The sequence below is a fragment of the Dasypus novemcinctus genome, chromosome 25 (assembly GCF_030445035.2).
Source record: "Dasypus novemcinctus isolate mDasNov1 chromosome 25, mDasNov1.1.hap2, whole genome shotgun sequence".
Classification (NCBI taxonomy): Eukaryota; Metazoa; Chordata; class Mammalia; order Cingulata; family Dasypodidae; genus Dasypus; species Dasypus novemcinctus.
In genome coordinates this window covers 18,197,577-18,223,075 of record NC_080697.1, presented here as the reverse complement: position 1 = coordinate 18,223,075, position 25,499 = coordinate 18,197,577, and the positions used below count along the sequence as shown (strand labels likewise).

The 25,499-nt window shown below is 40.8% G+C and overlaps 2 protein-coding genes across 3 annotated transcripts in view; both read right to left on the bottom strand.

The window, feature by feature from the left end:
* ZNF512 (zinc finger protein 512) overlaps positions 1–25,065 on the bottom strand; it is a 46,434-nt gene extending 21,369 nt beyond the window's left edge. Inside the window, exons 1-9 of one of the 2 annotated variants that reach the window (XM_058287775.1) lie at positions 24,795–25,065; positions 24,206–24,264; positions 20,773–20,853; positions 3,363–3,550; positions 2,568–2,663; positions 2,195–2,287; positions 1,460–1,584; positions 834–920; positions 335–433 (exon numbers count right to left, since the gene is read on the bottom strand). In XM_058287775.1, coding sequence (XP_058143758.1) covers positions 335–433; positions 834–920; positions 1,460–1,584; positions 2,195–2,287; positions 2,568–2,663; positions 3,363–3,550; positions 20,773–20,853; positions 24,206–24,264; positions 24,795–24,965 — 999 coding nt within the window. In that variant the 5' untranslated portion in view covers positions 24,966–25,065. The remainder of the gene's footprint in view (positions 1–334; positions 434–833; positions 921–1,459; positions 1,585–2,194; positions 2,288–2,567; positions 2,664–3,362; positions 3,551–20,772; positions 20,854–24,205; positions 24,265–24,794) is intronic. The other variant, XM_012522536.4, reaches the window with a different exon arrangement.
* A 356-nt stretch (positions 25,066–25,421) lies between these two features.
* The window catches only part of SPATA31H1 (SPATA31 subfamily H member 1), a 72,178-nt gene continuing 72,100 nt past the window's right edge, over positions 25,422–25,499 (bottom strand). The window contains 1 exon segment of the mRNA XM_071211866.1: positions 25,422–25,499. Within this exon segment, the coding sequence (XP_071067967.1) occupies positions 25,422–25,499 (78 nt within the window).

Below are 25,499 nucleotides of genomic sequence, written 5' to 3'. Positions count from 1 at the left end.
ACCCCCACCACCATACCCCAAAATCAAACACCCAGCAAAGATAAAGTTCATCATGGTCAGGTCACTGGGATCCTCTTCATCATAAAGAAAGGATGGTAAAGGAAAACCCTCTGAACAAAAGGGGAAAGAGAGGAAAATAAATTTTAGAGAGGAGAAAGAGACTTAAGAAATATTAATGAGTTTAGGAGACCAGGAAAAGCAGGAGCCAGCTTTCTGCCCTAAGATGACACAGAACTAGGAGGCCTGCAAGAGCGGAGGAGGACACATGGAAAGGAAGAAAAGAAAGATGTTGACCTGAGCCTGCGGGGAGGAGTTGCTGTCCTTGGGCGCTCACCTCACGCATGCACTTGAGCTTTCCCAGTCTCTTCAGAACTGTTCGGAGCTGTTCCCTCTCACTTGGTTCATCCAGTTCACCTCCAGACTTCAAAATTGGCTAGAAAGCAAGAGAAGCACATAATTCACGGACAAAACAGATATAGAAAAAAATTTTATCATGCAAGATAATCAAATGCTAGACAAGCCGCTTAGCTGATGCCCATGAAGTCTAAACTTATCTGACTCCTGGCTTTTTCCATCTTCTCCTTGACGGACAAGAAAGTGAATACAATAGAAAATAGTTGTGAACCTCCACCTCCCAGGATGTGACCCTTCGGGGCTAACCTAAACACAAATAATATGGATTCCTCTACAGAGGTCTCAATGTACATAACTTTTCTAACAAAAGAGTCTTCCTACTCATATGCCTATAAAGTTCCAGAGCCTTACCTAGCTCTATACTCACCTAAGTAGATCTCCAAACACCACATAGACCCACAGACAGAAGACACTCTTACCAAACTATTATGATTTGCCATGACGTGATACTTCATCCCTGCCAGTGAACGAAACTGTCTCCCACAATGATGACAACTAAACATTTCCTAAAAGGAAAAAATGCTGCTCAGTGTCAGGCTGTTCAACAGAGAACCAGAATGTCACAAAGCCCAATTCAAAATGCTCTCAGCTATGTCTCCCTTATTTCCCAAATCAATATTCAATTTATTCCAAAATCCCAAGAGCTCAGTGTCACGTCCTCAAGGGCAAAGAAACAAAGGCAACTCCATTTGAGAATAACAAAAACTACCACTGACTGAGTGTGAATACTTGCCAAGCAATGAGCTAGGAATATTACACATATTATTTCTTTCTTATCCTTATATGGGCCATACAGGATAGTTCTTTTTTCTCCATTTTACACATGAGCAAACTGAGACCTACTGGGAAAAAAGCTAAATGACACAACTAGTAATTGGCTAAATAAGGATTCAAACCCATGTCTGCCAGACTCCAAAGTCTCTGTTTCCTCTTCAACACAAGGTTGCGTCTTCTCCACTGCAATTGGCATACCTGACACCATACCAGAGGTTTAAAATTTTGGTAAAAGTCCATAAGAGTTATGAAGCGCCACAAAATATCTAACCTGTCTGCAGTTTTCCATGTGTTTCTTTAAACCCTCTATGGTCTTCCTCCCCACTGCCTGGCAAGTAGGACAGGAGACACTGCCTTTATCCACGATTTCTAAGTACCACTGCTCCTCCAAACTGCCTACAAAAGAGAGAAAGGAAGACTTCGTAATCTGCCGTATTCTGCAGAAACAAAAAGCATAATCCCAGAATTCAGGAAAAATATACAGTGGTTTTTGTCCTTCCTGAAAAGACAATAATAAAGAGATTCTTGCTGTGTATGACTTCTAGAAAACAGCAATTTTTTCCAGTTTCAATTTCTGAAATACCTAATTACCCCATGATAAAAATAATCTGAGAACTATTCCAAATCCCATAAGTTAAAGAACTGGGCAATACTTTTCATGGCAGGATTTAACAAAGGGATATTAGGATATAGAGCAACCCACTTGTTGAGTATTTCCAATGTACCTGGTACTATGCTAAATGTTTTCACATCATTTAATTTTCACAATAATCCTAATTGCCTTTATTAACCTCTTTTTAGATAGAAAACTGAGGTTTATGGAAGTTAAACAATGAAAGGTCAGAAAGTTAATGAAGAGCTAAAATTTCAAGGGTCTGACCTCCAAACCCACACCCTTAATAAATGCCTCGTTAAAGAAATTCTTTAGCATATCATTCCTTCACAGACAACCAAAAAATCAGACTGACAGAACTAGATCCCACAAAGCTTCCAACAGAAGGCATACCTGCTGCATAAACTGGTGGTTCCTTCCGAACACGGCGAGCCTGGGATTTGGGGTTAGGCTGAGTTTTAGGCCGTTGCTTCCTCCCTGTCCTCCCTGATGCAAGAAAGAAACTTGAAGCTCAATGTATCACCTCTACTAACCCCTCTCTAGTACCAAAACCATCTCCCTCTCCTCCTCGACCCACTTCCTCAACCAACTGAATCCCTTAAATCATGACAGTGAAAAGATAAAATAAGACAGGATGGAGGCCATTCCTTCCAATAAATTCTCAAAGGACTCAAAAGTCCTTCAAGGGCCAAATCGAAAGTCTCTGCCCTTTCACAGAAGAAAGCCAGTCACCCAAGGAAAAAAACAGTGAAACTAACTCCCTTACCATAAAGCTTATGCTTCTTCTGAGGAAATTCTCGATAGTCTTCATCTTCTTCCTGCCTGGGTTTCCTTTTTCCTTTGGCTGGCACTCCACTTGACCCTGAAATGCAACAGAGAAACAAAATAAACATTCAGTATAGATTGTAGATTAACATCTGGACCTGTCTTCCAAACATCATGCACAAAGCCTTCAGAAGGAAAGGTCCTCAGGGAACAGAGGTCTCACAGAAGCATCTGACATATTGAGGAAGATTGAGATAACTTTTCCTTTACTGACTCAACTTCCCCTTTTCCTTTTGTTTGGTTCTTCATCTTGAAGAGCACGAGATCAGCAGCTTGCCCCTGTGAATAAGGGCCTTCCAGCTGGGTGCTTTCTTTGACCTTGACTGAAGGTTAACACTAAACCAGAAGTATCAAAAGCACTCAAGATAGAGGACTACAATACCAAGAACCCTTAAGGCTAGGCCCACCAAGATTATACCCAGAATATCCCTTAGCACCAGCATCTAAACCTTCAAGAGAGAGGCAAACTACAAGAACAATGGGAAAGACATTCAAATCATATGAAGAAGGCAGAAACTAAGCATAACTTTAGGGGAGTAAGATTCATAGAATTTCACTCTAAAGGGACAGTTCACTAAGCCAGCAGTATATGATAGCCTAACACCATACAAAGATTTTTAATAATGAGAAACACCTCTGTGACACTTTAAAACTTTAAGAGCCATTTGCAACAGCTATCCCAAGAGAAATCTTTGGAGAGTGCTCTGTCTTTGGAATAAGACATTGATGCTGATACCTTCAACACGGGAAGCAGCAGCAGGCTTAAGTCTTCTCATCTTCATCCAGTAGGTAGATTTTCGGAAGGATGCTGGGACATCACTCACTTGTTCACATGAAGAGGCAGACGAGGAGCCACTTAGGGAGTCATCATGAGGTATCGTGTACTGGAAACTATTATCCTTTATGGAGCACTGGGTCCTGCTACTAATATGACATAAAGATATATACCACAAGGGAGGGTCTCGAGCAAAGTTCATAATAAACATTTTATATCATCAGAAGACAGTCAAGTAGTTAGCTGTGCAAAATATTAAGAAGCCCAATAATAAAAAACAGAATTTAAGTTTAATCTCATAAGGATTACAGCTCAGTTACTCTAGCACAACACATACAATTATTATACTTCATTGTAATCTGACAGTAATAAGCAGTCCACCTAAATGATCACTTGGAAGCCCAAGAAGGCATTCTTTTTCCAGGATTCAGCTAAGGAGAAAAATGGACAAAATAATAGGGTGTTTTTTGACCCTTCAGAAGATCCCCTGGATCTGTAAGCAGGTATGTCCAGGCCTATAACTCTGTCAAAAAGACAGTAACTGAAGAGCTACTCTGAGAAAAGAGAAGTTAGTCTAATCCACCTTCTTTCTACTTTAGCCACCTCCCCAAATACTGATGCCAGGACTGCCCTGCCTTATTTTAGCTCCCATGGCTAAAAGAAGGGTACTGGCAGGAGAATCCTGGTGTACAGATTCTTAGATTTAAGACCAGTCAGTATGCCAGTCAATAAACAGTACCGAGTAACTACAAAGGATCAGACATTCTTCTTGGTAGCTCAGGATGCAGTAGAGCAGCAGTTCTCAAAGTATGGCTCAAGAACCCTGTACCCTTCCTTTTCCAACAAAGTATTTGTGCAAGGCCTGATTTAGATTTATGGTTTAGAAAGATCACTCTGGCCTCTGTGTGGAAGATGACCCATGGGGGCAAGGGTGAAAGAATGAAGAATTAGCCGGTTGTTGCAAGAGTAGGGGTAAGAGATAATGAGGACATGAATTAAGATTTTGTAGTGAAGAAGATGATAAGCTGGCAGATTCAAGATAACATTTCAGAGGTAGAGGTGGTAAGACAGAGAGGTCTGTGAGAGCCAAGAGTTGGAGTATGGATGGAGATGACCAAACTTAGGAAAGTATATATAAGCAAAACGGGGCAGACCACTATGGAATATCATGCAGTTGCTGGAAGCAATAAAACAATTCTACACAGAAAAGTGAACATAACTGAAAAGCACAGAATTGAAGGGGAAAAAACAGAGTAAGATACCAAATGAAATGCCATTTCTAGTAAATTGAATCAAATACACAGGTGAAACATCACTATTCATTTTGCAAGAATTCATATATATTTAAGGACAAATATCAAACTTGTTAACATGGTTGCCCACAGAAGAAGGAAACAGAAATGGGAATGAACAAAACAAAAAAACAAGATGGACTGATGAAATGTTATTATGTTATAATAACTGCACATGAGGTAAAATATACAAATTTAATACAAAGACATTCTGGTTCTAGTATGATGGCATAAGCCCACTACAACCCATTCCTCCTGCTGACCAACAAAAAATACAATATCTGAAATAAAAACTCACTGGATGGGCTCAACAGCAGAAAGGAAACAGCAGAAGAAAGAGTCAGTAAACCTGAAGACAGAGCAATGAAATTACACAATCTGAGGAACAATGTTGTAGAGTGAATTGTTTCTATTACCCAAAAAGTTATGTTCAAGTCCTAATCCCTAGGACCTGTGAATATGACGTTATCGGCAATAGGGTCTTTGCAGATGCAATTAGTTCAGATGGGATAATGGATTATGGTGGGTCCTAAAAACTGTCCTTAGAAAGGAAATTTGGAAACAGATGCAGGCAGAGGCAAGGTGGCCATGTAAGACAGAGGCAGAGGTTGGAGTTCGCAGCCAGAAGCTGTAAGAGAGGAGGAAGGATCCTCCCTAGGAGGCTTCAGAGGGGAAATGGCCTGCCAGCACCTTCATTTTGGACTTCTAACCTCCAAAACTGTGAGGGAATAAATTTGTTTATAAGTTTCTGTTATAAGCTGCCCTGTTTCTAACAATTTGTTACAGCAGTTTTACAGCAGTATTAGAAAGAGAAAAAAGATTGAAAAACAATCAAGAGAGCCCCAACAACCTGTGGGACAACATCAAAAGGTCTAATCAAAGTGAAGCAGGAATCCAAGATAGGGAAGAGAAAGACACTGAAGCAGAAAAATACTTTTAAGGAAAATAATGGCAGAGGAATCAAGATGGAGGCAGGCAGCGTGGGGGGAGTTCTAAGAGTCAGCTCATCCTGAAGTGAAGTAACACCCAGAACTATCTAAATCGCCTGTTTGGGGGGCTTAGGAGACCAGAAGAGCATCCTACAACATTCTTGGAGAAACAGGAGGAGGAGGCTACCCATCTGTGGTGAAGATGGTGTGAGGAGAGCACTCTACACCACGGAGGCAGGTGCCCATGCCCCAGTGGCAGAGCAGGATACCTCAGGAGCTATTCCTTGGCTGGAGCTGGAAGCTCCATATTCTAAAAACAGGGGAAGTAGAGATGTTCAGGTACTGACTTCAGCTACTGATTAGTAAATTCAGCTGACTAAAGTCTAATCCCAAGTACAGCTAAAATTTGACCCTGCCAAGTCAGAAAGAGGCCAATAGCCTACATTTTAACTCCACCCCCAGCATGAGGGGAAGTGAGGCTGACTGAAAATCACAGAGATGGTAGGGACCTGATTCTTTCCATCCAGGACAGATTGCTGCCCTAGCCTGGGCTCCGGCACCACCCCTGGCAGGGAGGAAGGCGGGGGAACCTGCACCAGCCTCTCCAGTCAACTGCAGTCATTTCAGGCCACATGAACTAGACTGTTGCACATACCTGTGGCTTCATCCCCACCCAAAAGGGTAGGAGTGGGGCAGTGCTCCCGTAGTCACTCCAGAAAACTACAGATGCCTTTCGCCCACACTTAGACTATTACCCACACCTATGGCTCCATACCTGTTCCTGACAGAGAAGGAAAGTGGGTGGTGCTTCGTCAGGTAACTGCTACTGCTTTTGGCCCACCCGGACTAGATTGCTGCACAAACCTGTGGTTCCATCTCTGCCCCTGGCAGGGCGGGGGGGGCGGGAGGGGTGGCGATGCTTCCTCAGCCTGTCTGGGCAACTGCAGTCGCTTTTGGCTTCACGGAGTAGATTACTGTGCACACGTGTGGCTCTACCCCCACCCCTGGCAGGGGAGAAGGAGGCGGTGCTTCATAAGTCTACATTGGTGACTGAAGTCAGTTTTGGATCATATGACTTGGTTTTCTGCCACTTCTGCAGTCTCATACCCACCCCGCAGGGGAGGAAGGTGCATAAAGTTTCATCAGTCTCTTCAGGCAACTACAGACAGTCTTGGCCTGCACAGCTTGGATTACTCCACATAGCTGCAGCTTTGTCCACACCCTTGGCAGGAAGAAAGGTGGGAGGAGCTTCACTGATTCCTGGGGCAACATGGGCAGCTTCGGCCTCCAAGGCTTACAGTAACAACTGCACTCTCAGCTTCTATTCCATGCCCAATAAGGGAGAAAGGGCAAGAAACAGATGAATAAGTGCCAGGAAAAAAATCAAGTTGGCTAAATATAAGCCAAGTTCCAAATTACGTTGAACAAAATATCTAAGAGGGGCTATAGCACAAAGCCAATCAAATAAAAAGTCCTAGACTAAAAAGAAAAAACTAAGTCAGGAATAAATACATCAAGATAATCAGATGCTGAACCCTAACAAAAAATTACAAGCCATACTAAGATATAGGAAGATATGGCCCAGTCAAAGGAACAAACTAAATCTCCAGGTGACATAAAGGAGTTGAGACAACTAATCATAGATGTTCAAACAACTCTCCTTAATAAGTTCAATGAGATGGCTAAAGAGATTAAGGATATTAAGAAAACATTGGGGAAGCAGATGTGGTTCAACTGATAAGAGTGTCCACCTACCACATGGGAGGCCCAGGGTTCAAACCCATGGCCTCCTGACCTGTGTGATGAGCTGGCCCATGCACAGTGCTGTTGTGCTCAAGGAGTGCCATGCCATGTAGGGGTGTCCCCTGCGCAGAGGAGCCCCACGTGCAAGGACTGCACTCCGCAAGGAGAGCCGCCCCATGTGAAAAAAAGCACTGTCTGTTAAGGAGTGGCGCCACACACACAGAGGGCTGAAACAGCAAGATGACACAACAAAAGGTGACATAGATTCCCCGTGCCACTGAAAAGAATGCAAGCTGACACAGAACACACAGTGAATAGACACAGAGAGCAGCCAACCAGGGAGGAGAAATGAGAAAAAAAATACATACTAATCGAATCCAACAATACATTAAAAGATTTATTCACTAAAAAAAAGAAAACAAAACTCTGGGTAAACACGAAGAAGAATTTGAAAGCATACATAGAAAAAGAGCAGATCTAATGGGAACAAAAGGCACAATAAATGAAATAAAAAATACACTAGAGACACAAACAGCAAAATTTGAGGAGGCAGAAGAAAGGATTAGTGAGCTTGAAGATATGACCTTCAACAGTGAACATACAAAAGAACAAATAAAGGAATGGAAAAAATTGAATAGGGTCTCAGGGTATTAAATGACGGCAAGAGATGTGCAAACATACATGTCATGGGTGTCCCAGAAGCAGCGGCGCAAAGAATATCTGAGGAAATAATGATAGAAAATTTGCCAACTTTCAAAAGGTATTAGATAATCTTTGTCCATGAAGCACAATGTACTACAATCTGAGTAAATCCAAACAGACCTACTCCAAGATACATGCTAATAAGAATGTCAAATGCCAAAGACAGAATTCTGAAAGCAGCAAGAAAAAAGGACTTATCATATATAAGAGATGCCCAATAAGATTAAGTACTGATTTCTTAACAGAAACAAAGGAGGCAAGAAGGCAGTGGTAGGATATATTTAAGATACTGCAAGCCAAGAATCTGTTATTAGGGAAGATTGCCTTTCAAAAATGAGGGCAAGTTTAGACTATTCACAGATAAACAGAAACAAAGAGAGTTTGTAACCAAATCACTGACTTTCCACACTAATAGTAGTGCTGCAATCTGAAAAGAAAGGACAGGAGAGAGAGGCTTGAAAGAGAGTATAGAAATGAAGATTATCAGTAAAAGTAACTAAAAGTGTAAAAAGAGTGGGGAAAAGAAGCCATGAGAGATAAAACCCAAAGGTCAAAATGGGTGAAGTAATAACTGCCTTTACAGTAATAACATTGAATGTTAATGGACTCAACTTCCCAATCAAGACAGACTGGTACAATGGATAAGAAAATATGAGCTATCCACATGCTGTCTACAAGACACTCACCTTAGACCAAAGGATACAAATAGATTGAAAGTGAGAGGTTTGGAGAAAGATATATCAAACATGTAGTAACAACAAAAAAGGCTGGAGTAGCTATAGTTACATCAAAAAAATAGACTTTAAAAACAAAGCTGAGGAAGTGGATGTGGCTCAACTGATAGAACATCCGGCTACCATATGGGAGGTCCAGGGTTCGAACCAGGGCCTCCTGGCCCGTGTGGTGAGTTGGCCCACGAGTGCCGTGCCATGCAGGAGTGTCTCCCGCGTAGGGGAGCCATACATGCAAGGAGTGTGCCCTGCATTGAGCAGCCCCACGTGGAAAAAGTGCAGCCTGGCCAGGAATGGCACCGCACACATGGAGAGCTGACACAGCAAGGTGACGCAACAAAAAGAGACACAGATGCCCAGTGCCACAGAGAATGCAAGCAGACACAGAACAAACAGAAAATGGACATGGCGGGGGGAGGAGGAGAGAAATAAATAATAATTTAAAAACAAAAACAAAGCTGGTTACATATAAGGCATATAAATATGTTCAAATGTTTATGGGGCATCGTTACAGTGGGTGGAGATTCACAGAATAACCAAAAAATACCAAATTCTGATCCTGGGGAACTGCCACATGCTCTAATGGAACAGCAACAATCCCCGAAGTACAGGGGCAATGACTAGTGAAGGGGGATGGTCCACTGATGGGTCCTTGATATTGATGACTGTGCTTATGAGCCTTTGCTCCTGAAATCAAAACTTAGCCTAGTGCCTAAGAGTTACCTACTGGGAACCTCCCTGTTGGTCAAATGTGGCCTCTTTCTAAGCCAATCTCAGCATATATATGCAATAACTTCCCTCCAGGACGGGACACGACTCCTAGGGATGAGGCTCCCTGGCACCGAGGGATTGCTACCAAGTACCAAAAAGCAATATAACTTGAAAAAGGGAAAAAAAAAAAAAAACAGGCCTTGGACAAAAGGGAGAAAAGGTAAAGACAAATGAGTTTATATGGCTAAGAGACTTCAAAGCGAGTCAAGAGGTCATTCCAAAGGTAACACTTATGCACATCTCAGGAGGATCTCATTGGCAGCCAAAGTAGATACCACCCCAAAGAGCAGGGTTCCTGAGGACTCTGGAGACATCCAGATACTATAGTCAGGGCAGATACCTCAGGAGTTTGGTCCCTTGCTAATGGGCCCTACTTTGGAATGTATGCTCCCCACTGTGACAGAGTAGGACTCAGCTGTGGTTTCCCTACACATGGCTCTTCTGTCCTTCTAGTTGAACCAATAATTAGTACTACAGTTGGTAGGTGGACGTCCAAGAGACTTAAATCTTGGGGCTGTCCATGTGCCAGCTGGGCCCTGAATCTCAACAGAGTTGCAACACCTACTCTCCAGTTCATTGGACTGACCCAGGACAACTAACAAGGAGACGATGGACAAACAACATACCAAGGAACCAAGAGTGTCTACTCAACAAGCAAGAGACCCATCCATCAGCCATATGAGATCAAAGGCCCTCCTCCTCAATTAAAGGGGAAGTGGGCATCACCATCCCAGAATCCTCAGGACTGGGGAACTAACTATGGACTTATTGTGATTCTAGCAATGGAAGAAAGATGTGCTGTGGACACAGTGGCCACTGGAGGTTCTGGGGGTAGGGAGAGGGAAAAACAATTGTAATATGGGAGCATTTTTGGGACTTGGGAATCATCCTGAATGACATTATGATGACAGATACAGGCCATTATCTACCTTGCCATAACCTACAGAATTGAGCAGAAGAGAGTATAAACTACAATATAAGTGGCAATGCTGCAAAATGTGTTTATCAATAGCAATGAACATACTACACTAATGAAAGATGTTGCTCATTTGGGAAAATGTGGGAGGTGTGGGGAGTAGGGCATAGGGGCATACATATTCTCTGTAACATTTATGTAATCTAAGTATCTTTTAAACAATTTAAAAAATGAAAAGAAAAAAAGAAGGAAAAAGCAAAGCTCTTATTAAAGACAAGGAAGAACATTATATATTAATATAAGGGACAACTTCACCAGGAAGAGATAAAAATCATAAATACATATGCACCTAACCAGGGTGTCCCAAATTAATATGCGAAAAACACTAGCAAAACTGAAGGAAGAAACAGATGTCTCTACAACAATAGCTGGTGACTTCAATACACCACTCACATCACTGGATAAAACATCTGGGCAGAGGATCAATAAGGTAACAGACAGCTTGAATAATATGATAAATGAACTAACCCTAATAGACATACATAGAACACTGCACTCCAAAAAAGCAGCATATACGTTCTTCTCAAGTGCTCATGGATATCCTTCTCCAGGATATCCCAAATGCTGGGTCAGAAAACAAATTTTGATAAATTAAAAAATATCAAAATTATAACAGCACTTTCTCTGATCATAATGGAATGAAGCTGGAAATCAACAACAGGCAGAAAAGGAAAAACTCACAAATACATAGAGATTAAAACAACACTTAAATATCAGTGGGTCAAAGAACACATTGCATTGCAAGAGCAATCAGTAAATACCTCAAAATGAATGAAAACGAGAAGGTAACATATCAAAACCTATAGCATGTAGCATAGGCAGTGATGTGAGGGAAATTTATAGCCCTCAATGTTTACAATAAAAAAGAAGAGTTAAAATCAAAGACTTAACTATACAGCTGTAGAAACTAGAAGAGCAGGGAGGTGGACTTGGCCCAGTGTTTAGGACGTCCGTCTACCACATGGGAGGTCCACGGCTCAAACCCCGGGCCTCCTTGACCAAGGAGTGCTGTGCCACGCAGGGGTGTCCCCCGCGTAGCGGAGCCCCACGTGCAAGGAGTGCGCCCCGTAAGGAGAGCCATCCTGTGCGAAAGAAAGTGCAGCCTGCCCAGGAGTGGCGCCACACACACGGAGAGCTGACACAAGATGACGCAACTAAAAGAGACACAGATTCCCGTGCCGCTGACAACAGAAGCGGACAAAAAAGAACACGCAGCAAATCGACACAGAGAACAGACAAATGGGGGCGGGGGAAGGGAGAGAAATATTAAAAAAAAAAAAAAAAGAAACTAGAAGAGCAAACTATTCCCAAGGCAACCAGAATGAATAAAATAAAAAGACTGAGGCAGAAATAAATGAAATTGAGAACAAAAAAAAATTAGAGAAAATTAACAAAAACAAAAGTTGGTTCTTTGAGAAGATCAAGAAAATTGAAAAACTTTAGCTAAACTGATGAAGGAAAGAAGAGAGAAGATGCAAATAAAATCAGAAATGAGAAGGGGACCATTACTACAGAACATACATGAAAAAAATCATAAGAGGATACTATAAGCAACTGTACTCCAAAAAACTAGATAACAGACGAAATGGACACATTCCGAGAAAACACATGAACAACCTACACTAACCCCTGAAGAAATAGAAGAACAAACCAATTACAAATAAAAAGATTGAAAGTTATCAAAAACCTCCCAAAAATGAAAAGCCTTGGATCAGATGGCGTCACAGGTGAATTCTACATGTCATTCAGACAAGAGAATACCAACCTTATTCAAACTCTTCCAAAAAATTGAACAGGAGGGAACAGTACCAAACTCATTCTATGATGCCAACATCACCCTAATACGAAAGCCAGATAAAGAAATTACAAAAAAAGAAAATTACAGACCAATTGTCTAATGAATATAGAGGCAAAATTCCTCAACAAAATATTTGCTAATCAAATCCAACAACACATAAAAAGAATTATTGATCAAGATCAAGATGGTTTTATCCCAGGCATGCAAGGGTGGTTCAACAAAAGAAAATCAATTGGTATAAAACATCATATTAATAAATTGAAGAAAAATCACATTATCATCTCAATTGATGCAGAAAAGGTATTTAACAAAATACAGCATCATTTCTTGATAAAAACTCTCTGAAAGATAGAAATTGAAGGAAACTTTCTAAATATGATAAATAGTGCATTTATGAAAAACGCACAGCTAACATTGTAAGCAATGGTGAAAAACTGAAAGCTTTCTCATTGAGACTGGGAACAGGCACAGGTGGCCACTGTCACCACTGTTGTTCAATATAGTGCCAGAGATTCTAGCTAGAGCAATCAGGCAAGAAAAAGAAATAAAAGGCATCCAAATTGGAAAGGAAAAAATAAAACTTCCATATTTGCAGATGATATGAGCCTAAACCTAGAAAGTCCGGAAAAATCTACAACAAAGCTAATAGAGCTAATGAGTTCAGCAGAGTGGCAGGATACAAGATTAATACACAAAAATCAGTAGTGTTTCTGTACACTAGTAATAAGCAATCTGAGTAAGAAGTCAGTAAAAAAAATTCCATTTACAATAGCAACTAGAAGAATTAAATACTTAGGAATAAACTTAACCAAGGACATAAAAGACCTGTATTCATAAAACTACACTGCAGTGCTAAAAGAAATAAAAAATGACCTAAATAAATGGAAGGACATTCCAAGTTCACAGATGGGAAGACTATCATAATGGGAACACTATCATTAAGATGTCAATTCTACCCAAACTGATATACAGATTCAATGCAATCTCTTTTTTAAAGAAATGGAAAATCCAATTATCAAATTTATCTGGAAGGGTAAGGGACCTGGAATAGCCAGAAATATCTTAAAAAAGAAGAATGAAGTTGAAGAACTCTCACTTCCTGACTTTAAATCATATAACCTAGCTACAGTGGTAAAAACAGCATGATACTGGCATAAAGACAGACATAAAGATAAATAGAACTGAGCTCATTGTTCAGAAACAGACCCTCACATCTACAGTCAGGTTATTTTTGAAGGCTGTCAAGCCCACCCAGCTGTGGCAGAACAGTCTATTCTAAACTAACATGTTGGGAGAACTGGACATCCATATCCAAAAGAAAGAGAGCAGATCCTTATCTCACTCCTTAGACAAAAATTAACTCAAAACTTATCAGACCTAAATAAAAAAACTAGAATAAAACTCCTAGAAGAAATGTAGGAAAACACCTTCAAGATCTGGTGGTAGGTAGTAGTTTCACTGAGAGCACAAACAATGGAAGAAAAATGGGATAAATGGGTCCTCCTTAAACTTAAACACCTCTGTGCTTCAAAGGACTTTATCAAGATGGTGAAAAGGCCCAGAGATGTACTCACCAGATGCAATGGATGTGTCATGATGATGGAGGAGAGTATTACTGTGGGGGGAGTGGTGGGGTGGGGGCGGTGGGGGTGAATGGGGACCTCATATTTTTTTAATGTAATATTTTTTAAAAAATGAATAAATTGAGAATTTGGGAAAAAATAAATAAAATCACACACACAAAAAAAGGCGAAAAGGCAGCCTACTCAAAGGGAGAAAATATTTGGAAACCACACAAGTGATAAGGGTTTGATTTCCATGCTATATAAAGAGATCATATAATTCAACGATAAAAGGGCAACGAGGAGTGGATGTGACTCAAGTAATTTGGCACCTGCCTCCTACATGGGAGATCCCCCGTTTGGATCCAGTGCCTCATAAAGATGATGAACTTATGCAATGAGGAGACACAACAGTCAGGGAGTAGATGTGGCTCAACAGTTGGGCACCTGCCTCCCACACGGGAGGTCCCAGGTTCAGTTCCCTGTGCTTTCTAAAGAAGACAAGCAGACACAGCAAGCACACAAGCAGATAGTGAGCACAAACAATGAGTAGACAGACAAGGGAGCTATCTTGGGGCAGGGGATAAAATTACAGCTTAAAAAAAAAAAAAAAAGAGCAAGCAATCCAATTTTAAAATGGGCAGAGGGCTTAAAAAGACATTAAATACAAATGGTCAAAGATCATATGAATAAATGTTCAATTTTACTAGCTATTAAAGAACTGCAAATCAACTAATAGATATTTCACACCTCACAGAATGGTCATTATTTAAAAAAACAAACAAACATACACAGAAAACTACCAAGTGCTGGAGAGGATGTGGAGAGAAATAGAAACACTCCTTCACTGTTGGTGGGAATGTAGAATGGTGCAGCCACTGTAGAAGAGAGTTTGGCGATTCGTAAGGAAGCTAAACATAGAACTGCTGTATGATCCAGCAGCCCCTATACTAACAATATATCCAGAAGAACTGAAAACAGGGATGGAACAGACACTTACACACCAATGTTCATAGCATCACTATTCATAACTGCCAAAAGAAGGACACAACCCAAGTGTCCATCAACTGATGAATGGATAAACAAAATGTGGTATATACACACAATGGAATACTATGCTGTTATAATTAGAAATGAAATTAGGACATATAAGACAACATGGATGAACCTTGAGGACATTATGCTTAGTAAAATAAACCATACTGCCTCATTAATATGAATTAAATATAAAGAATAAACACATGGAGTTAAAATCTAGAGTATAGGTAAACAGGAGATAGGATGAGGGTTGAATGTATATAGAATTTTTAATTAGCTTGATTGTAAAAGTGTGGAAATGGATAGAGTTGATGGTAACACATTATAACAAGTGAAACTAATACTGCTGATTTATAAATGTCACTATTATAAGCAGGCAAGAATACGGAGATACATGGGAAAATAAAATTAATGCAACTCACAGACTATAGTTAAACCATAATATTGTAATATTCTTCCATCAATGTCACAGAAGCTATTAAAAACAATGCTAAGGATCAAATAGGGGTGTGTGGGTGTTTGATATTAGTTATGAATTCCAAAAGAGGTATTGATTATGTTTGTAAACTGGTCTGTTTCTCTGGGTGTGGTACTCTTTGAATGTATTAGACTCAGCTGAAACATCTGATTAAATTCTGTTAAGATTAGGGCTTTGATCCAACCATGTCATCACAGTGTGTCTCAGTGTTGAGTTCCAGTCCCCTTGGGCTGATAAAACACTCACATGGAAGTAGACACACGAAAAAAGACACAGCAGAGAGAACTTGGTTTTGACACTGGAGCCCCAGGAAAGACGAGCCATTCACCTGATAGTTTACAGCTGACCTTTGAAGACACCAGAAAAGTTGAGCCTATAAAGAAACAAGCCCCAGGAAGACAAACAAGCCTTATGCCAGCCTACAGCTGAGATCAGAAGCTTGGGAAAGCGGATGTAGCTCAATTGATAGAGCATCCGCCTACCATATGGAGGGTCCAGGGTTCAATACCCAGGATCTCCTGGCCCATGTGGTGAGCTAGCCCATGTGCAGTGCTGCTGTGCGCAAGGAGTGCCATGACATAACAAAAAAGAGATGCAGTTTCCCAGTGCCACCTGACAATGCAAGCAGATACAGAACAACACACAGCGAATGGACATAAAGAGCAGACAACAGCAGGGAAGGGGAGAGAAATAAATAAAATAAATCTATAAAAAAAAAAAAAGCTTGACCCACAGAGGCGTTAGAGGGAAGAGGGATGGAATATTATGCTGCTGTAAGAAGAAATTTAATTGGGACACACATGACACACATGGGTGAACCTATAACTGAGTGAAATGCACCAGACCACAAAAGGAAAAATATTGCATGGCCTCGCTAATACAAACTAAATACGAAGCATAAACACATGGCATTAAAACCTAGAGTATAATTTATTTGGAGACAGGAAGAGGGCCGAGAAGGAATACTGATGTTTAATGTATAAAGAACATTACATATGTTCTATGTAAGTGTGGAAGTAGAGTCGACAGTAACATATAATGAGTAGAACTAATGTAGTTGATTTATAAATGGGATTGTGACTAATGTGATGTGATGGTATTACATCTAGGGATGTAAATGTCAATTGTAAGAAATAATCTAGGGGTTGAGTAATATAGTGAACCCAGAGGTGGATGAGAATTGTGGTTAATACTACAAATACAAGACTGTCTTTCTATGAACCAGAACAAAGGTACATCGCTATTGCAAAGTGTTAAGAATGTGGAGAAGCATGGGAAAAATACAATTAAGGTAACTACAGACTATAGTTAACAGCAATACTGTTATATTCTTGCCTCAATGCCAAAGATGTTCTGTGTTAATAATAAGGGGTATGGAAAAAATATACCAAATGAATGTACACTATTACCATAGTTAGTGGTAATAGTCTGATATTATTTCATAACCTGTAACAAATGTTTCACAACAATGTAGTGTGTTGGAGGAGGAGAAGTGTTGTATAGGAATTCTACACATGTACATGATGGTTTTCTAAGTTCACAACTTCTCTAATAAAAATATATTTTTTAAAAGGGCAAAAAAAAAAAAAAAAGAGATAAGAAGGCTGAACTCACACATGTCGCCCACCATCTTGTGTCAACACATGGCAACACATTCTGGATGAGAAAGTACCTCTTATGGTACCTTGAGTTGGACTCTTTAGGGCCTTGTGACTGTACCATCTACTCCAAACACCCTTTATAAAAACCAACACATTTCTGGTACTTTGCATCAGCAAAGTACCTTTGGCTGACTATTATAGGGGGTATGGGATTTTTTTCTATTGGACTAATGAAAACATTTACTTAAGTAATGACAATACAACTCTGTAATGAGACAGAGAGCTACAGAGTGTACATTTTGGATATACTGTACAAGACATGGGACTGTAAAACACAGTAAACCATGTAGTGGATGATGGACTGCGGCTAACAGTATTACTTTAATAAGAGTGTTCTCTCATGAACTGTAACAAATGTACAGTATTAACATATGGTGTTAATAATAGGGGGATATGGAAAAAAGACACCAAATGTAAGCTATGTAATATTGCTATATAGTTAACAGTATTATTTTGATGAATGTCTTTCATATTGTGTAACAAAAGTTACACAACAATGCAAGGTGTTGGTGGAGAGGTGATGTATAAGAATTCTGCATGTTACACATGATTGTTCCATAAGCTCACTACTTCTCTAATAAAAAATTTTTTTAAATAATAATGGCAGAAAAATTCCAAAATTTGATGAAAATTTACTTACAGATAAGGAGTTCAAGGAACACTAAATAAGATAAATGCGAAGAAAAATTCACTTAAACACATCATAATGAAACTGTTCAAAACCAAAGATAAAGAAAAAAAGTCTCGGAAGCACCTAGAGAAAAATGTCATATTACATACAGGAAACAATTATTGGAATGATCATGGATTTCTCAGTATTACCCAAAGAGGCTAGGAGACAATGCAGAATATTAAAAGCTCTGAGAAGAAAGAAATGCCAATATTCAGTGAAAATGTCCTTTAGGACTATTGAGATGAAGAAAAACCAAGAGAAGTAATTGTAGCAATTTGATACGGTTATGAATTCCAAAAACTGATATTGGCTTATGTTTGTAATCTGATCTGTACCTGGGCCTGACTGAGTTATGATTAAGGTTTTAACTGGGCCACATCATTAGGGCACTGAGTCCCCATCCCTTGGTGGGAGGGGACTCACAATAAAAGGCATGGCAAAGGACAGACTTGGGGGTTCTTAATGTTGGAGTTTTGATGTTGGTGTTTGATGCCGAAGTCTTAAGCTGAAGTCCTGGTAAGTAAGCACACAGAGGAAAGAGAAGCAAGTCCCACAAAGAAAGGAACCTTGAACCTAGAGAGAAGTAAGACTCTGGAAGGGAGGAACCCAGGAAGCCTGAATTCTCGCAGCTGTCGGCAGCCATCCTGCTCCAGCATGTGAAAATAAACTTTGGTGAGGAAAGTAACTTATGCTTTAGGCCTAGTATCTGTAAGCTCCTACCCCAAAAATACCAATTTCTGGTATTTTGCATCAGCACCCCCTTGACTGACTAATACAGTAATCATCAGCAGACTTGCTCTATCTATAACAGGGGTTCTTAACCAGGGGGTCCATGAGCTTGAATTAATTTTTTTTAAAGTTACTTAACTTTTTTTTTCTCTCCCCTTCTCCTCTCCCCTGCCCCAGCTGTCTGTTCTCTATGTCCATGTGCTGCGTGTCCTTCTTTGTCCGCTTCTGTTGTTGTCAGCGGCACGGGAATCTGTGTTTCTTTTTGTTGTGTCTCTTGTTGTGTCAGCTCTCCGTGTGTGCGGCACCATTTCTGGGCAGGCTGTACTTTCTTTTGCGCTGGGCAGCTCTCCTTACGGGGCACACTCCTTGCGCGTGGGGCTCCCCTACAAGGGGACACCCCTGCGTGGCAGGGCACTCCTTGCGTGCATCAGCACTGTGCATGGGTCAGCTCCACACGGGTAAAGGAGGCCCGTGGTTTGAACCAAGGGCCTCCCATGTGGTAGATGGACGCCCTATCCACTGGGCCAAGTCCGCTTCCTGAATTAATTTTGAATAATCCTAAAATTTTATTTAAAGACATGTTGATGTTGAGGGCCATAAAACTATCTGCTCCTGCATTCTGAGAAGGGGTCCAAGGTTTTCACCTGACTGGTAAAGAGGTCTGTGAACAAAAGCAGTTAAGAACCCGTACTCTGTAAAAAAAAGTTTATACCAGCTAAAGAGAAGTCACACAAAAGAGAAACCAGTTGGGTAAATAGTAAAAATTTACCTAAAGCAAAATGTATATTATTTGGTAGGGTTTTCAGAGGATGTAGCTATAATACAATGACAACTATAGCATAATGGTCAGAGGATGCACAGGGAGGGAAGAAAAGGACCTGTACGGTTCCAAGGTTTCTACAGTTAAGTGAAATAGTAGAACATAAATTCTAAGTAGACTATAGACTATGAAGAAAACTATGCATATTGTAATTCCTGGAGCAACTACTAAAACACATACACACAAAGATAAAGCCAAAAAACAATAGATAAATTAAAATGGAATACTAAACATATTCAAATAATCCAAAAGAAGTCAGGACTAGAGGAAGAAAAAATAGGGGTCAAACAATACAAATACTAAAACGGTAGACCTAAATGCAACTACACCAATAATTACATTAAATGTTTATGGTCTAAACATTCTAATTAAAGGTCAGAAATTAACAAAGTGAATAAAAAAGCAATACCTATAAGAGAGACACTGAAAATATAAAGAAATACATAAATTGAAAGAAAATAGCTGAAAAAACAGCAAATATAAGAAGGCTGGAGTGGCTATTTTAATATCAAATAAAACAGACTTCAGACAAAGGGTACTGCCAGAGAGAAAAAAAGACACTTCATAATGAATATGAAATCATTAGGAAGAGATAATTACCCATTGTATATGCCTAATAATAGATCCTGAAAAACACAAAGCAGAACTGACAAAAAGGAAAACAAACAATTCCACAGTCTCACTAGAAAACTCTAAGACCTCTTCTTCTCAACAATTGATAGACCTAGGAAAAAATTCAGTAAAGACAGGGAAAATCTAAATTAAACTATAAGCCACCTTGCTCTCGTTAACATTTATAGACATTTATACTCAATAACTGCAGAATACATATTCTGAATGTGTATTTCTACACATTCAGTGTACAAGTGAAAATTATTAGTAAGGGTAACAAAAAGGGTAAAAAGATAATAACAAAATAGGTCAATGTTAAGTCAAAAGATATAATGGAGGGAAGCGGACTTGGCCCAGTGGTTAGGGCGTCCGTCTACCACATGGGAGGTCTGCGGTTCAAACCCCAGGCTTCCCTGACCCGTTTGGAGCTGGCCCACATGCAGTGCTGATGCGTGCAGGGAGTGCCGTGCCACGCAGGGGTGTCCCCATGCACACGGGGTGCACCCCGTAAGGAGAGCCGCCCAGCACAAAAGAAAAGTTCAGCCTGCTCAGGAATGGTGCCACGCACACGGAGAGCTGACACAGCAAGATGACGCAACAAAAAGAAACACAGATTCCGGGGCCACTGACAACAACAGAAGCAGACAAAGAAGAACATGTGGGGGGGGGGGGAGGAAGGGGAGAGAAATAAATAAAATAAATAAATCTTCAAGAAAAAAAGATATAATGGAGGGAGCAGATGTGGCTCAAGCAGTTGAACGCCTGCTTCCCACATGGGAGGTCCTGGGTTCAGTCCCAGGTGCCTCCTTAAAAAAACACAAAAACAAACAACAAGCAAACAAATAAAAAAACCAACTCAGGGGAGCCTATGTGGCTCAGTGGTTGAGCACCAGCTTCCCACATACGAGGTCCTGGCTTCAATCCCTGGCCCTGGTACCTAAAAAAAAAGAAAAAATATAATGGGCAAGGCACAAGACAAGTAATGCCTTTGCAGTAATAACATTAAATGTTAATGGACTGAACTCCCCTATCAAAAGACACAGAATGGCAGAATGTATAAAAAAAAAAAATAGCCACCTATATGCTGCCTACGAGACTCAGTTTACAAGGACACAAAGAGATTGAGAGTAAAAGTTTGGAAAAAGATATTCCGCACAAGCAGTAATCAAAAAAGAGCTGGAGTAGCAATATTACTATCGGACAAAATAGACTTTAAATACAAAACTGCTATAAGAGAGGAAGAAGGACATTATGTATTAAAGGAGCAATAATCCACCAAGAAGAAATAACAATAATATTTATGCACTGAACCAGGGTGCCCCAAAATACATGAGGCATATACTTGCAAAATTGAAGAGAAAAATAGACATCTCTACAATAACAGTTGGAGACTTCATTCAACACAACTCTCTCACCTTTGGATAGAGCTGGACAAAGGATCAATAAGGAAACAGAACTTGAATAATATGATAAATGAACTACACCACACATTCTTTTAAAGTACACACTTGAAGAATGGGCTATAAATATAAAACAAATCTCATTCAACTTAAAAGTGCATTTTCTGTTGTACAACAATTTCACAGCAGCATTATTCACAATAACCAAAAGATGGAAGCAACACCCGAATGTCTAGCAGATGAATAACCAAAAATGTGGTATATACATACAATGGAATATTACTCTACCTTAAAAAGAAATGAGGGGAAGTGGACACGGCTCGACTGATAGAGCATCAGTCTACCATAGGGTGGTTCGGGGTTCGATCCCCAGGGCCTCCTGACCTGTGTGGTAAGCTGGCCCACATGCAGTGCTGCTGCGCACAAGGAGTGCCATGCCACTCAGGGGTGCCCCCAGGTAGGGGTGCCCCATGAGCAAGGAATGTGCCCCGCAAGGACAGTCACCCCGCGTGAAAAAAGCGCAGCCCGCCCAGGAGTGGCACCGCACACAAAGAGAGCTGACGCAGCAGGATGATGCAACGGAAAAAAAAGAGACACAGTTTCCCAGTGCCGCCAGATAATGCAAGCAGAGGCAGAAGTACAAACAGGAAGTGGACACAGCAAACAACAGGGGGGAAGGGGAGATAAATAAATAAAAATAAATCTCTAAAAAAAAAAAATGAAATAAGGTTCTAATACAAGACTGAATCTTGAAAACATCTCATTAAGTGGAATAAGTCAATCACAAAGTAACAGATATTGTATTGGTTCACAAAGAGACATATTGTATATAAAACAGCTAAAACATGTAACCTTAAGGAGACAGAAATAGTACAGATTACTTGGGGCAGAGGGCAGGGGAATGGGGCGTTAAAGGGTTTCTGTTTGGGGTGATGGAAAAGTTCTGTAATGAATAGTACTGAGGGTAACACAACGCTGTGAATGTGATTAATATCCCACTAAATGGTATGCTTAAGAGTGGTTGAAAGGGAAAGTTTACAAGTTTCTGTTGTAGATATGTTTCCATGATTTGAAAAAATAGGAGCAACCAAAGAGAGAATGACAGTTAAATGCAATACATGATCCTGGACTGGATCTAATAATGGAGGATAAAAGGCTCAAAGGCACATTACCGTGACATGAAAAAATTGGGATATGGAGGCGGTAAGCTTTGTAACAATCTTAAATTTCTCAAACTTGACAACTGCACTTAAGGTAGTTATATATGTGAATGTCCTTGTTCTTAAATGTACAAGGCAGTAATAAGTGTTCCAGGAGCATGATTTATACAACCTACACCCAAATACTAAAGAAAATGGATTCATAAATAGAGGTACATAGAGATGAAAGACAGGGAGAAGGGAAGGGGGTGGGGAAGGAAGAGAGAAAGAAAAACACAAACAGCAAATGTGGCAAAATGTTAAGATTGAAAAAAGTGCAAGGTAGGAGATGTAACTCTGTGGTTAGCACCTGCTTCCCATATATGAGGTCCTGGGTTCGATTCCCACTACCTCCTAAAAAAAAAAAAAAATTGGTGGATCTGGGTACTGATAGGGGAAGGTATGTCAGAGTTTCCTGTACGGTTTTTGTGTTATTTTTCCAACTGTTGTGAAAGTTTGAAATCATTTCAAGACAAAAAAGCTGAAGAAAAAAAAAGTGTATTCTCTAACCACATGAGGAGATATCTAGCATATCCCCAAATATTTGGAAATTAAACAATATACTTCTAAATAATTCATGAGTCAAAAAGAATCACAATGGGGAAACCTGAAAACTGAATGACAAAAATATAACATGAAAACTTATGGGATGCAACTAGAGCAGTACATAGAAGGAAACAAAGCCCTAAATTCTTATATTAGAAAATATGAAAGATCTAAAATTAATGACTAAGAAATAAATAAATAAAACAAAAGAAGAGCAAACTATGGTAAATAAAAGGAAAAAAGGAAAGACATAATAAAGAGGAGAAATCTCTTCCGAAAAAACCCTTCTAGCTACAGACACGATTCCTGAATTTTCATGCCTCTGCTCTCTCTGGTAACCCTTGCCTCCCAAACTTCCCCTTCCCCAAAAGCTCTATTCAGTTTCCATTTTTTTACACAGTACTGTGTTAATCGCTTTATCTATTTCCCTTCTAGACTACTGGATCCTCTCTGTAGTCCTAGCCTATACACAGCTGGCACATAGTTTATATTCAGAAAATGTTACCTGAATGATGAATTCTTTCCAAAAGGAGTTTCTAGTTAACAAGCATCCTTCTCTTGTATTTATCATGGAAAAGCTTAGCACATTCAGTACGCAAAATACCCATCTTGCAGCCAAGTAGTTTGAAAATATAAGGAGTCTTTTTTTTTTAAAGTAAGTACCAGGGTCTGAATCCTGGATCTTGTACATGCAAACCACTGAACTACACCCGCTCTCCAATACAAGGATTTTCACAGCCATTTTCTATCAGCCCATCCCATGTTCATCAATATCTTCATAAACATGTTTTTGATGTGTGAATACAGTACTACCTCTGAGTCATACGTTCCATTTTTATTAAACTTCCCACTTTTTTTGCAAGGTAGGTTTTTCTTCCCCCCGCTAAAATTAGACCTGCACTGTCCAACAAAGTAGCCACTAGCCACAGGTGGCTACTTAAATTTAAAACAAGTGCAATTAAATACAATTAAAAATCAGTTCCTCAGTCGTACTAGCGACATTTCAAGTGCTCAGAAAGGCCACACGTGGCTAGTGACTACCGTATTGATAATGCAGATAGAGAATATTTTCATCATCGCAGTAAACTCTATTGGGCAGCGTTGGCGACACAATTACAGATGGACCGCAGAAAACCTCACTTACTTCTTGGCTCCCACGATCCTCGTGCTCCTCTGCTGCTTAAAGGACGTGGGTCCCGGAGTCTAGCAAATCACAAGCAAACGAGTGAGCGCTGGGGAGCTCGGAACCTTGAGCACAAAAAGACGAGCCCCCTGTGCCCAGAAGAAAAGCAGCTCTCCCGGGGTAATTACTTCTAACGGAAAGCGGCCACACTTTTTAGGAAAAGCGGAGTTCTCTCTTCCTACACAATAAAGGCAAGTGACCATACCAGCGCCTTCACCCCCCTCCTCCCCAGACCTTCTCAAAGCCCTGTCCCGCATAGAGGCTCTAAACGGGAGGCGAGAAGAGAAGACAAGGGATGTGAGCGGCATTGGGGATCTAAAAGGAAGAGAAACTAATGGCAATCTGTCGAGGAACGGAGTCCTAGGAGGTGGGGAATAAACAGCGGAAAGTAGGAACAGAAAAAGGGGACAGGTGAGAATGACCTAGAAGGGTGGGGCCTACGAGGGGCTCTGATGAAACCACCTCGGAGCTGGGACAAAAGCGAGGGACCGCGTGTTCTGGGCTCGACAGCGCTACCCCAAAAGCACAACGGCCAAACCAAGAAACTCACAGCGGGCGCTGCACCGAGCCTGGAAGACATCATTCCCTCTCCACGCCTAATAAATTCACCCAAGGGCTCCGGCCAGACTAACGCCACTTCCGCTCTCTTCTTCTCCCCCGGATGTGGCCTCGGTGCCTCCGAGCCCGCTTCTGAACATCTACTTCCGCCTAGCGGCTTCATAGGGGCGGCGCCCAGAACGAATCACGTGACGGTGCCCTCCGCTTCCTCTGAGGCCCTGCTCTGGGGAGTGCGTCGCTGGGCCCCTCGCGCCACGGAACTTAGGTTGGGGTGAGGGGCAAAAAGGGGAGGAGCTTGGAGCCTTAACCGGGTCTCGGAAGCCCGCCCCCTGGTTGTGTTTGCCCTTCTAGTGCTTCTCTCACCCCTTTTCCATCCACCCAGCGCGACAAGTGGTCTTTCTAAATGCACTCGGAAATCAATGTCCCACTTAATTGTTGCCCCTTTATTTATCTTAGAGAAATTACAGACTTTTCCCCCCGCCCCACCCTACCCCCAGGTATGGAGACAGCAGCTCTTTCATCGCTGAAGACTCAGAAATTGGGGAATGTGGCTGAGCAGGAAAAAGCAGCTGCATGATGATTTCAGCGGGACGATGAATAAAGGGGGCGGGTTCTCTCGTCATCTACTAGCTTTGGGCCTCCCAAGTTGCCCTCTTTCTGTGTGTTTTTGCGTAGTCCCTAGGAGAAATGTTTGAGT